The sequence below is a fragment of the Ailuropoda melanoleuca genome, chromosome 11 (assembly GCF_002007445.2).
Source record: "Ailuropoda melanoleuca isolate Jingjing chromosome 11, ASM200744v2, whole genome shotgun sequence".
Taxonomy (NCBI): domain Eukaryota; kingdom Metazoa; phylum Chordata; class Mammalia; order Carnivora; family Ursidae; genus Ailuropoda; species Ailuropoda melanoleuca.
This window is the reverse complement of record NC_048228.1, coordinates 71,212,933-71,227,679: the sequence shown is the minus strand read 5'-3', so window position 1 is coordinate 71,227,679 and position 14,747 is coordinate 71,212,933. Positions and strand designations below refer to the sequence as shown.

The following is a 14,747-nucleotide window of genomic DNA, read 5'->3' as shown; positions in this document are numbered from 1 at the left end:
AATGCCAGAAATACATCTATGTTTCATAGGTCTGTTCTAGGACTTAAATAACGTAAAGCATTTAAGCACAATGCCTGTAGTGAGCACTCAATACAGGTGAGCTCATGTTAGTATTTCTACCGTTGGAAGCAATCTTAGCTAAAATTTTTGAGGTGTGTGGAGACACAGCCAATTAATTTAGTACCAAATTATAAACTGTTTTATTTTATTTTTTTTATTTTATTTTTTTTTTTTTTTAAGATTTTTTTTTATTTATTTATTCGACAGAGATAGAGACAGCCAGCGAGAGAGGGAACACAAGCAGGGGGAGTGGGAGAGGAAGAAGCAGGCTCATAGCGGGAAGAGCCCGATATGGGGCTCGATCCCATAACGCCGAGATCACGCCCTGAGCTGAAGGCAGACGCTTAACCGCTGTGCCACCCAGGCGCCCCTATAAACTGTTTTATGATAGTGACTGTAAACCTTTTGAAGGCAGGGACCATGCTTTATATTTGTTTGGCATCCTGGATGGTGCCCACCCTACTGCAGAAAATTATCAGATGTTGTTTTCAAGTTTTTAGTTGTCTGAAGGGAGATAACTGTACTAGTCATTGTATAAATTATCAGCTATACTACAGTGTCACAATATAAATTTAAATAATATCACTATCTTTGGGAAAATTTTTTTTAAAGATTTATTTATTTTAGAGAGTAGGGGGAGAGAGGTTCCCTCTAAAAGGGAGGGAGAGGGAGAGAGAAACCCAAGGCAGACTCAGCTCTGAGCGTGGAGTCCAACGTGGGGCTTGATCTCATGACTCTAACATCATAACTTGAACCGAAACCAAGAGCTGGACGCTCAATGGACTTCGCCACCCAGCAGCTCCAGGAGGAAAAAGAAATTTAAAGAACATCAGGGGAAAGATTAAAATTTGAGACACTAAGAAAAATAAAAATAGAAAATAGAATTTGAAAAAAAATGAAAGAAAATAGAATGTGAGATACTAATTTTAGATTAAAAAAAAAAGCCATAACTCTATCAGGTAACTGTTAATATAAATTCAGAACACTTTAAACCTCACGGACCTGAAACAGCCTGGAAAACACATGGAAAGTAAACACCGCACAGGACCCGTCAGTGTCAGACAGCATCTGGTTGACATGGCAGCGCCAGGCTTCTTCCTCATCGTCACACGCTACTGGCTGAAAAGCAGCTATGATGGCAGAAAGAAACGGTGATGGTAGAGGCGATGTCTGGACTTCCGGGAAGCCATCTTGCTCTTCTTCATCTTGACTGTTAATACAAATATCACAGTAATCATAATGCTATCTTAAAATAGTCATCCAACATATTTTTATTCAAATTTACTCATTGATTTAGAAAGTGTACAACAACCTAAACTTTATAAGAAAGTACAAATAAGCAGATTTCTGTGTTCTTTCTACTTAGCATCTTTGGAATTAGAAATTTACTTTCAAGCAACCACCTTAAAACAAGCCAAGTCCTATAATATGCCAGTGCCGTGCAATAATCTCAGCAACTTCTGTGAATAACTCAGATTAGAATGCTTTCATTTTTAATGATCAATTTTGGAGGCTTTTAAATTGAACAGGTCTGAGTAGATGATGATAACATGTCAAGCGTCCTGGCTATTGACTTTTGGGTCAGGGGCTAGCTTAGCTGCTTTATAGGACTGTTTCAGTCCATCTTCACAGCAACTCTGAAGGTTAGGCTCATATTACCTCAGTTTACCTTGAAGGAACAAAAAGTTCAGTGACGTTAAATACTGTGCCTAGGTTATTGGGTAGGAAATGCAGGCAGAATTTGAACCCAAGACTATGGGTCCAAACCCAAGGTTATAAGCCTCAACACACACTGGCAGTTCAGCTATTTCATGAGTATATGCTATATGCCTTGCGGTGTGTAACAAAGAAAAATAAGAGTTGGCCATCTCTTCTGAGGAATTTATAATCCCAACAAGTCAGGTAATATAAACAAAAACAACAATGAAAAGAGAGGAAGATCTGTCTGGGGTAGACATTCTATAAAGAAATGTGTAACTCTGGGTCTTAGAGATGAAGAGGTGTTTGAGTCAGACACTCCATAAAGAAAGTGTTACTCAAGGCCTAATTGCGTGTTTCATGTGACAAAGTAGCTCTATAAGGCTTTACAGAAATTACGGAGCAATTCATATGGAAGGGAGGGATCTGAGTAAAGATGGCGGAAAAGATCAAAATAAAACAGACATCTGAAGTGAAAACTTTGGTATACCTCAAAACAGTATATTTCTACAACGTCACTGTGGTGATTGATTTTAACAAAATGTATTTCCTGTTAGCTTGGGTGGCTATCCTCTGTATTTAGTAGGGATGCACTACTCTAGTTCATCTTCAATATTTGGCTGAAGTCCATCATTTGGCTTCAACCTTCTAGAAAGCCCAATAGTTGAATATCTACCTCCACATCATCTCCGGTGTCCCTGGCTTTGTGCACGGGAATGAAGGGGTGATTGCAGAGGTTTCTGCCGTCCAAATCGGTCATATCAACAAGGTGTGTCGCCAAGGTGGTTAATACCTGAACATGCACTTTCAAATATAGGAAAATATTCTAGATATACTGAGGAGTGAAAATTTCCTTCTGTGTTGTGTATGTTAAAACTCTATTATCACTTGAGGGGGCGCCTGACCGGCTCAGCTGGAGGAGCCCGCAACTCTCGATCTCGGGGTTGTGAGTTCAAGCCCCACGTTGGGTGTAGAGCTTACTTTAAAACACACACGCACAACACACACACACGCACCCCTATTATCACTTGAAATACAAATGAATGGTTTTTATTTTAAGAGGGAAACTCTGAAATATTTGATGATTACTAAATATTTGTATAAAAATAATTATCAAGGAGCTTGAAATTACTGAATGGGGAAATAGATACACAGATAGTGCATGAAGCTAGATACCTTTATAAAGAACATTTTGAGCAACAAATACTTATAAAACTTAAAGAAAAATAGTAGGTATTAGATTATATCATAATTCTAATCATTATAGAACTGTTTGGTTTACACGTTTCATCACTGCCACCAAGATTACCTCTAAGAACTATATGCAGTAATTGATTATTCAATTTTATTAGCCCATGAGGAAGGAAATGCCCTCTCTGGGAATTCTTCATACTTTGTGATAATATATTTTGAATGTATGGAACAAGAACATTTTACAAGGAGTAATCTAGTAATCTACCAAGAAATGATCACTTCTGCCCATTACATAAGTCAAACTTTACAACTCTGACCACTGATGAGGAAATTATAAAATAATTTTTTGGATCTATCTCAGATTTATTTTAGTATCACAGAAGTTCATCCCATGATCTTGATACTTGGCTCTGGCCATAGCCAAATACTGATTTTAACAACTGGCCATTTGGCATTTTGCCAAAATAGGTATTCGGTGTAGAATTGCTCACTGTGCTGTGTTTTTCTTTAACCAAACTGAAGGTTAATAACAGCAAATGAACCCATCACAGTCACTTTATCTTTTAACACGAAGGCAAATATGATTCTAGGCTAAAACACAGAAACAAAAGTAAGTCCACTGGCATAGAGGGTCATATTTGGGAGGGGCTCAGAAAATACCACCTCATCCTCACCTAGACAGTCCAGAGAAGTCGGCTTCTTCTTCTTCACATCGTTCATCTAGTTCTTTCAAAGCCAAGGTAACATCTTCCTCACAGATGGACTCAGGGTAGCTTTCTGGAGCGAGGGGCTCCGGCATGTCAGTGTCTTCTAAGTCCAGAATCCCCCGGCACACAAGAGAATCCTGCTGTTCCTGAATTATGTATGAACCTTCATCTTCAAAGGCTGTAATAACCTGTTCCTCCTTTAATACTGAACTTGTATCCTGTAAAACAATCACATTTTTTATCAAGTTTAAAAACATCAGAAAATTTAAAAAATTTTATTTCAAGTTTTAAAAATAATTCTAGTTAGTTAACATACATGGTAAAATTGGCTTCAGGTGTAGAATTTAGTGATTCACCGCTCACATATGACACCCAGTGCTCATCCTAACAAGTGCCCTCCTTAATCCCCATCACCCATTTAGCCCCCCCTCCCCCCACCTCCCCTCCATCAACCCTCAGTTTGTTCTCCATAGTCGAGTCTATTATGGTTTGCTTCCCTCTTTTCCCCCTTCCCCTATGTTCCTCTGTTTTGTTTCTTAAATTCCACATATGAATGAAATCATACGGTATTTATTTTTCTGACTTATTTCGCTTAGCATTATACATTCTAGCTCCATTCACATACTGCAAATGGCAACACTTCATTCTTTTAGATGGCTGATTAATAGTCCATTATATATATATATACCACATCGTCTTTATCCATTCATCACTCAATGGGCATTTGGGCTCTCTCCATAGTTTGGCTATTGCTGATAATGCTGCTATAAACATCGGGGTGCATGTACCCCTGTGAATCTGTATTTTTGTATCCTTTGGGTAAATACCTAGTGGTGTAATTGCTGGGTCATAGGGTAGTTCTATTTTTAACTTCTGAGGAATCTCCATACTGTTTTCCATACTGTGGCTGCACCAGTCTGCATTCCCACAACAGTGCAAGAGGGTTCCCCTTTCTCCACATTCTCACCAACATCTGTTGTTTCTTGAGTTGTTAATTTTAGCCATTCTGACAGGTGTGAGGTGGTATCTCATTGTGGTTTTGATTTGAATTTCCCTGAAAATGAGTGATGTTGAGCATCTCTGCATGTGTCTGTGGGCCATCTGTATATCTTCTTCGGAAAAAGTCTGTTCATGTCTTCTGCCCATTTCTTAACTGGATTATTTATTTTTTAGGTGTTGCGTTTGCTAAGTTCTGTCTACGGCCATACCACCCTGAACGCGCCCGATCTCTTCTGATCTCGGAAGCTAAGCAGGGTCGGGCCTGGTTAGTACTTGGATGGGAGTTTGCTAAGTGCTTTACAGATTTTGGATATTAATCCTTTAACAGATTTGTCATTTGCCAATGTCTTCTCCTATTCCGTCGTTAACACTAATTTTAATGTGCATGGATATTAGTTTAATCGGTTTGAAAATAAGCACTAACAGTCTCGGTTTTAGGAGTAAAGATCATCTCCTTTTCAAAGGTGCTTAATCCTAAGTTACTACTTGGTTGCACAGTAGTTTCTTTTCTTCTTGGGTCAAAGTAGAATTTTTTTCCAAAACATGAAAAGTAAGTGAAACAGCCCCTGACCTTAGACCAGTCTGGGCCTCAGTTTATGCATTTGTAAAATTCATCTATAACATAAAACGAATGAAGGATTTTGACCAGATTCTGGGCTGAGTGCTCTGGGATAAATCAATAACTATCTACAATTAGTTCACAACCTAATAATAGGGTTAGTCTAATATGCAAATAATCATCATCTGGAGTACATTAAGCGTAAGGTAAATATTATGAGCAAAATACAAAGGATTACTGGTACTCAAAGATGGGAAAGGTCACATCTGCTTGAGGCATGGAGACTGGTCTCTTGGGTTTTGACAAAGATGGGTGAGTGATAGTGTCATGGACTGAATGCTTTTATCCCCTCAGAATGCCGATGGTGAAACCCTAGCCCCCAGTGGGGCCTTCGGGCAGTGATGAGGTTCTCAGGAACGGGATAAGCGCCCTTACAAGAAGAGGCCAGAGAGCCAGCTAGTTCTTTTTTCTCCCACTTGAGGACACAGCAAGAAGGGCTACCAGGAAGAGAGGCTTCCCCACACAGTGAATCAGCTGGCACCTTGATCTTGGACTCCTTGGCCTCTAGAACTCTAAGAAGTAAATCTCTATTGTTGATAAGCTACCCAGTTTCTGGTATTTTGTAATAGCAGCCCGAGCGGACCAAGACAGCATTTCAGGGAAGAGGATTTAGAAGATGAGAATGGCACAGAAACATGGCAGGAAAACACGAAGGATATTACAGGAACACTGGCCTGGAGTTAGTGAAGGAGGGAAAGAAGCAAATTCTGACTCTGTACAGAACAGCACTTTTTAAATAATATAGGACAATCATTCCTTAATCATTCCAAAAACTTATATTCAATGCACTGTTTGCATCTGAAATTTTTTAAAAAAAGATTTGGTCATTAAAGCGGTAAGCATTAGTTACTTGGAAAGATAGTTCATGTGATAGAGCTGGAAGTATTTCTACGCCTAGGGATTTTATCAGCATTAATCTTTCCTTCTACATCAGTTTGAATATACCATGTTGAAATAACCCACCAAACTTCTTAGTTTAATGTCCTCACTTTTCATTAGTTTACACTTGAAGTATTCGGTTGACATTTGTTACTGAATAATAATTAGAAAATGGATATTTTATCTGTAATTATTAATATATGCTATATGCTGACACTAGGAACATCTAGATTTCATGAAGAGCGTGGTTTGGGCTAATGGAATGGATTCCACTGTTACCCGTACATTATGAGAATCAAATTTTCTTGAACTTTATCTTATTACACAGTGCTGTGTGTATGTGCACAACCCCTCCCCCCACAATTACATTCAAAGAGTCATTTCCTGTAAGGAATAATTTCTGCCATCCATAAATAGCTACCTAAACTATTATAAATACTAGAAAAAATTCCCCTGTGAATGTTTCTCTAGTAAATGCAAATGAAGAATTTAATCCCTTAACAGCTCAGAGTGTAATTTGTCTATATTACAGAGAAGAAAGGAGCAAACGGCTCTGAAGTTTCTGTCGTGACATGAAATGCTTTAGCCTATTCTGTTTTATCTTCCTGATACTCAAACAATTCTAGGAATGGATTCTTCCTTTAACTCATAAAGTATTTCACCTATTAAAATTAATTCCTCTTCCTTGGGGCGCCTGGGTGGCACAGCGGTTAAGCGTCTGCCTTCGGCTCAGGGCGTGATCCCGGCGATGGGATCGAGCCCCACATCAGGCTCCTCTGCTATGAGCCTGCTTCTTCCTCTCCCACTCCCCCTGCTTGTGTTCCCTCTCTCGCTGGCTGTCTCTATGTCTGTTGAATAAAGAAATTAAAAAATCTTTAAAAAAAAAAAAATAAATAAATAAAATTAATTCCTCTTCCTAAGAAGTTACTTTTAAAAGCAGAATTATGGTTTTATTTCATTATCTTGGTGTTTTCATGCTTTTTTAAAAAGGGCAATTTGAGGTCATTGTCACTATTTGGGATATCAGGGAAAATCAAATTAGACTAAAATACCTAATATTCTCCTGTGGTTAGCCATTCTTTTGATGATAACTTAAAAAAAAAAAAAAGTTCTTTTGACTTTAAAGTTTTTATCTATTTATTTGACAGAGACAGCCAGCGAGAGAGGGAACACAAGCAGGGGGAGTGGGAGAGGAAGAAGCAGGTTCCCAGCGGAGCAGCCTGATGTGGGGCTCGATCCCAGAACGCTGGGATCACGCCCTGAGCTGAAGGCAGACGCTTAATGACTGAGCCACCCAGGCGCCCCAAAAGAACTATTTTTAAATGAAATACTATGGTTTATGAGTATCTCCATCCACATTCACCTGTGTCACAAAGCTTCTAGTGAAAATGAAACCCGCAGCTGGAAAAGGAAATAAACCTAGTAAAGCGAAGTGTTTTTCCTTTAGGAAAAAAAAAGACCATCAGGAACTTTATAGTGCCTTGGAAACAAGCCATCAAATACAGTCCTGTTGGATGAATGGCTGTCCTACCTGAAATAGCACAGTTTCCAATATGTGTGGAAATATATGTGAATCTCTAATTTATTTCCAATAAATAGGAGTGATTTCTATCAGCAGTTTACTGTGAGTATAGCTATTTTAATAACCAAAAATAAAAGACTTCCCATTTGTCAAGTAAACGAAATGACAACACACAACCATTAACCTTACTGCTTTTGTTAAGAAGGTATTTCCCCTATCGGTCTGTTTTCCAGTATTTCTAATGAGATCTTTTTTACACGCTATGATCCAAACCCGACACAGTCAACAGATTATTAACTAGGAATTAACACTCACATAACAAGCCTCCCAACAACTGAAAGGACTACGGTCTACTTCAGGTGCGTCTCTAAATCGGTCAGTTCTCTCCTGCAAACATCCCTCATTTCGTGCGCTCATCCTTCAGGCCCCGTTACCGCTTGCCAATATTCCTCTGGTGTATGTCCCCACCTCAGCCTCCTCGTGCCCACCCTGCGCACCTCCGACAAAGGGACTTCACTACAACACAAGCCAGACCGTGCCTTCCCCTGGGGACAGGTGCCTAGACCGCAAGCTCCAGGTGACGGGTACTAGAACCCACTTTCCTTTTTCCACACACACAAAGAGAGTTTAAAGAACAAAATCAGATCGTGTCCCTCTTCTGCCTAAAATCCTCTTCTGCTGTGCAGCTCTAGGACCAGCCCCCCCATTCACTGTGCTCCAGCCTCACTGGCCGGCCTGCTCTCCAGCTACACCAGAGCCTTTGTGACTGCCGCCTCCCCAGCCTGGGACACCCTCCCTCCACATCTTCTTGTCGCTCAGGTTTCACCTCAAATGCCACCCTAACTTTCTTCCTCACCAATTCGACATTACTGCTAGATTTTCTTAGTATGACTAAGAGGATGATTGCTTCTGATATATTATTTATATTTTATTTGTCTTACCTGTTCATCATTTCTTTTCCTACAGTTAAGCTCCATAAAACCAGGAGCCTTTGTTCCACATAGTACCATATGCCCAGTGCCCAGAATAGTGACCAGCAGGCAGTAGGGGCTCAGTAAATACTGGTTGAATCACTGATTACTTGCACACCCTGTATTCCCATCTAGGTATCTGGTACGGGGCTTGTCATGGAACTGGCATCTCTTGAAACAATGAAAATTCATGATTTTTGACCATCCTGAGATCAAGTCTAAGTCTTCGGTGTGGCATGTAGGACCCTTCTTGTCTTAGACCCTATCCATCTCTACTTTTTCTCCTCCTCCTCCCATTTCATTCTCTAGAAATACTCCATTTCCTGCTGTTACCTGAAAGTACCATGTTATTTCACGTTGCCATGTCTTTCCACATGCTGTCCCTCTCCCCGCAATGTCCTAGTTGCCACGAAGCATGTCCTTTACCACCACCACCCCAACGTTCAGCTGATCAGTCTCTCCTGAGTTTTCACAAAGCCCCGGACATGGCTGTTATGAAGCTTCTCATATGGAAATGTAATGCCTGTTTGTTTGTTTTTTTTTTTTTTTTAACCTTCTCTGTCTTCCTTAATAGACAATATACTCCCTGAGAGTCGGGATCACCATGCCTTAATCACCTTTCAAGCACCTAACTCAATGCCTGGCACATAGGAAAATCTCAGTATTTGTTGAATTATCTAAACTTAAGCCATACTAGCCATACATTTAAAAAAAATGCCAAAATGCCTTCATCTCAAACTCTGGTTACTGTTAAAAATGTAAAAAATACACTGTCAGCTTAATAAGAACATGAGAATTCAACTAACTAAAATAATGAGATCTAGTAACATTCACTTGGTTAACTGTGAAAAAAATATTTTCCTAATACTTACCAAAGCATTAAAGCACATATGACAGAACTATAGCAATTATAGTTAAAAAAAAAAAAGTATCTATAATAATCTTAAGGAAAAAAAAAAAACATCAAGAAAACTAATACTTACTTATTTTTGGTCAGTCATTAGCTTGGAATCTGGCTTACTTCTCACAGGCCTTTCCAAAAGTCATAATACTAGTAGTTCCAACGTCTTTTTAAAAGGTTTCACGTAACCAACTGCTAACACAGCTGGCCTGAGGTTTTAATCCCAATCATAGCACCAATCACATTAACCCAAACACAAAGCAAAAAGAGAAGGAAAAACAAAAGCGGTCCTTCAAAGAAGAGACAGCGCCAGAGAAGATGCTCCCCATCCCCAGAGAAGCGTCTGTACATTGACCGAAATCACACTCTGCAACACGAAATGCTCATTCAAAACACTCAAGACTATTTTTAACCTGTAGGTCATTTCCTTAATCCAGCAACTTTTTTTTTTTAATTAGCAGATTTGACAATTTCATTTAAAACAACCCAACAGGTTAAAAATACTAGCAACAAATCAAATAATTAATGTATCAGATGAAAACTCTTTTGGAAGAAAAGCAAGGGATGTAACGGAGAGCTAAAAAGAGCCCAGATTGGCCATGCACCAGCCCGCGTTTCTCCCCACCTCAGGCAGCTGGCTGCTAGCATTGTCTAGAGAAGCCTCCAAACTTGGGGTCTCATCTCTGATTTGAAGCACTTCTTCTGTTGAGACGCTGCCCATGGAATCTTGAGACTGAAGAAATAGATCGGGATGGTCTGGCATCGTTTCGTCCGCAGGGCCATCACTATTCAACTAAGAGGAGAAAGAGTAAAGTAAGGAATTCATTCATGAGTCAGTGATGGTCACAAAGGCCACAAGAAACAGATTCTATGTCATCAGATATTCTGGGAGCTTCGTTAGAAAGAGTTTCTTTGACTTCCTAAAACGACCTTTGCCCCCCATTCTGTCCACCACGGAGTCGGTGCTGTTGATACAAGCAGCTACCCCAGCTCGACGGCATCCGTTCATACAGGTTCAATTTCACCGAACAAAAACTACCAACGTGCAAGAGCACCACGTAACTGTGTTCATCCTGAACGGAGACTCATATTTTTAGTCATATATATTATTTTTTTAATCAATATATAATGTATTATTAGTTTCGGAGGTGGCCTCGCCATCACTGGGAGAGAGGAGGAAACAGCCTGAGCTGCTAAGGGGTGCGCAGCGGCCACGTAAACGGAACACTCCATTATCAGTGCAATTTTGCATTTTCATTTCAGTGCGTGCATTTTACCCAAAGTGAAATGAGAAAATCAGAAAAATCAAGAAACAGTAATTACTAAGTTGGAAGTTAAGAGGAAAGTGAGACCAACTGTCGCTGTCTAGGAAGGTAACTATTTACCATCTGCGTGCGTGAGAGTATCTGGCTTGCTGTGAGCGCGGCTTCTTCTTCTGAGGACTCGTCCGTATCCTCCTGGTTGGTCAGGTTCAGGCTGGGGGTGCTGCTGGAGCACTGGTACTCCTGGAGGGAGGGAGTGTCCCCTTTGTCAATACTGTCCAGTGAGCGCCTGCGGACTCCCCAGTTGAAATTGTCCATACTTTCACCCTGGAAAAGTAAGACATGATTTCTAAGCCCTCAGATACATGTGTATATGGTGAACATAATACACCAGGAAAACATATACCAAGATGAACAATACTTAATGCATCATCATAAACAGAGTTTCAATCAGCCCTTCAATTTCTTGAAACTTTTAAAACATCATTAAATATTTATACTTAAGGAGCTCAAAAGAGTTGGTTGATCCTGTTTTAACTGAATAGTTTTCTTAACTTTCTATCTTGTATGACTGGGGACTAACTAAACCTACTATCTAGGCCATTTCTATTGTAACGCACAAACACAAATGAGACTACAAAGAAGACAAATACATCACAAATGACAACACATTGAACAGTCCACAACACCAGGCTGCAACTTACCTGCAGTTCCTGGTTAGCAAAAAGGAAAACACACAGAATTAGAAAGAACGAAGACAAACATTTAAATATACACTACACTTTGGGGGAAAACTGTGATTTCTCAAACCCAAAGACTGATTCAAGCTCTGGATTAAGCTCTGATTTGGAAGCCAACATGTGATTCAAATTACTGTTTTATGCAAGATATATTATGAAGAAGTCAGAGACAGACACTTAAAACAACATTTCTATGATACACTTGGCAACACGAACTGTAAGAAAATCTTCAAAATTTACATGGATTTAGTACTTGATACGATGCAAAACTGACTTAAAATACCCACATTCAGTTGACAACATACAGGGTCACAATTATTTTAGCCTGCAGGATGGTTCTGGCTAAACCCATTTTTTGCTATAAAGCAGTGTAAAGTCGAGATCAAAGCTATCAAAACATAACCTTTGACAACTTCAAAAGGTCAAGAGGAAATAGGATAGATCTCAATTTCACGCCACTTAGGATTTATGTAAGTTATGTTTCTGTTACTCTAAACTGACCCTCCTTTTGCAAGGATATAATTCTTATATTCTCTCTTAAGCCCTGATATGACAAATTACAATGAGCTGGCCAGCAAAACAGGATTTGTGTTCCTTTACTCAAGAGGGACTGTCCAGAGTAGAGGTTTTCAATTTTTTTTTAATAAAGCAAAGGAATACTTATTTCAAATGAGATTTAAAATGGAAGTCAGCTGTGCAAAACTGATGAACAAAACCCAAGCTGTTTTGGTTGAAAAAAGGTAGCCAGGAGTTCTGCCCATTTGGTCCTGGGACCTCTCCCTGTTTCTCAGGCTATTAGAAGCCCTGCAGGTCAAAGTTTGAAAAGCTATCTTCCTACAAGAGATTTCAAATATTATTATGTAGCATAGCACAGAGTAATGGCAACCCCCTACTGGGGTTGTTGTCTGAATGAATGAATGAATATTCATGGGGAACTTTCAAGGTTGGGGGCTATTTTAGAAGTTTAATTAACTGTTCCATTCGTTTTGTTGCAAAGTGTTTCCTATGACCATGTTTTAAGCAAGACTATATTAGGGTTGTTTTTTTTTTAATTAAGATTTTATTTATTTGTCAGACAGCAAGCGTGCACAAGCAGGGGGAGTGGCAGGCAGAGGGAGAAACAGGCTCCCTGCTGAGTAGGGAGCCTGACACGGGACTTGATCCCACGACCCTGGGATCATGACATAAGCTGAAAGCAGACGCTTAACCGACTGAGCCACCCGGGAGTCCAAAGATTATATTTAAGTTTTTAAAAAAACTCTATTATTTGATTTGCCTTATTATGAGGTATAAATTAACACCACCCTCCCCAAATCACTGACTTGAATTGAAGAAAAAACTACATTAAGCATCTTTAATTTGACTAAGGTTCTATTCAAAAGCCATATTTATTGGGGTGCCTGGCTGGCACAGTTGGTTAAGGATCAGGCTCTTGATTTCGGCTCAGGCCATGGCCTTAGGACTGTAAGATCAAGCCTGCGTTGGGCTCCGTGCTGGGTATGGAGCCTGCTTAGGATTCTCTCACTCCTTTCCCCCGCCACTCTCCCTCTCAAAAAAAAAAAAAAAAAAAAAAAAAGTCATATGTATTACTATTGACATGTTAGGGTATGGGATAAACTTGAAAGCATTTATAGAGTTCTTTAAAAACAAACAAAATAAATAACCTTACCATTACAAACGTGTCAAGAGCCTGCCTGCCTTTAGAAATTTTAAACTCAAATGAAAAAAGCCGATAACTACAAAAGAGCTGAAAAGCTGCTCATGCCCTTCAGGTAGGACAGCAGGCCTCCTGAATCCATCACACTTTCCTGCCTGATTATTCAAGCCAGTCCTATTTCCTACAACATGTTTTTCAAATTGGGGATGTGAAGTCAATTTTAGAGGGTGATGACCTGCCATTTTGGAAAAAAACTTGAAAGAGGATAGGAAATATCAGTGTGCATAATAGAATAAGGCAGCATATTCTTTTTTTTAAAAGTAAGCTCTATGCCCAATGTGGGGCCCAAACTCATGACCCCAAGGTCGAGTTGCACACTCCACTGACTGAGTCAGCCAGGTGCCCAAGGCTGCATTTTCTTGAAACTTTAAAATTTTTGAAGATTTATTTATTTTATTTGAGAGAGAGAAAGAGAGAGAGTGCACGCTCGAGCAGGAGGAAGGGTGGAGGGAGAGAATCTGCAAGCAGACTCCCCACTGAGTGTGGAGCCTCACACGGGGCTCCATCCCAGGACCCATCAGATCATGACCTGAGCCAAAACCAAGAGTCGGAGGCTTAACTGACTGAGCCACCCTGGCACCCCGAAACTTTAATTTTAAAGGTATGTGTATTTAGATACTTTAACTATGGATTACAGTTAAAAAAAAAAGTTCAAAAGCCACTGCCCTACAAGGTGCTGAATAATACCTGTTTGGGGCTCCCGTGAACCTGGGTCTTTGGGAATATGGCAATGGTGAGCCACTCCACGGGAGCCTGTACAGCCTCCAAGCTAGTGCAAAGGCATCTGGTTTGACCCTGAGCCACCATGTGCATATCCTCCTCCACGCAGGGGAGGCTGAAGCACAGAGGAGGACCTCCCTAAACTGGTCTCCTCTCAGCAGCTAAAGGTGTGACATGGCATAGGCCACTGCGTTTCATTCCCCCTCACCTATTAGAGCCAAAGGAAACATCCCTTCAAGAGGGTCAATGAATGCATACAAGTTATATGAGTGACTATAAATTCTTTGGAGAAAGATATCTCAACTGACATGTATGGATACTAGACGACAAGGCATTCTGGGCTTCTTGAAGAGAGAGATATGTAAAAATTTAAGAATGCACATTTTTTTAAACCTATGTGACATAAACGTTTCAGGTTTCGGAGTTGCAAGTTTAGGGGACTGAGCTACAGGAATAGGTCCCTAACTAGCTTAACACGATTGGGGCAATCCTATTCTCTTTGCCACAGTGATCGTTTCAGAAATTGGCAAATGTCCCAGCGTGGCCCAATAATAGGACGGGAAGTGTGCTAAAACCGTTCAGGAGAGCAACTTCTTCACTTGGCTTCTTCAAGGGCATCTCTGAAGTGACCCTCACTTGCTTTGGACACTGCTGCATGTGGTCATAACCGTCTGGCAGAGACTCGCAGAGAATAATCAGAGACCTCACTGAGCCGCATGCAAATACGCTCTAACTCCGGACTGTCTCAGTTCTGTAAG

General features: G+C 40.2%; 1 protein-coding gene across 5 annotated transcripts in view; it reads right to left on the bottom strand.

The window, feature by feature from the left end:
- The window catches only part of FRYL (FRY like transcription coactivator), a 214,058-nt gene that overhangs the window by 16,578 nt on the left and 182,733 nt on the right, over positions 1-14,747 (bottom strand). For all 5 annotated transcript variants that reach the window (XM_034671839.1, XM_034671841.1, XM_034671837.1 and 2 more), the window contains 4 exons: positions 10,936-11,139; positions 10,176-10,343; positions 3,627-3,877; positions 1,063-1,270 (listed from right to left, as the gene is read on the bottom strand). In XM_034671839.1, coding sequence (XP_034527730.1) covers positions 1,063-1,270; positions 3,627-3,877; positions 10,176-10,343; positions 10,936-11,139 — 831 coding nt within the window. The remainder of the gene's footprint in view (positions 1-1,062; positions 1,271-3,626; positions 3,878-10,175; positions 10,344-10,935; positions 11,140-14,747) is intronic.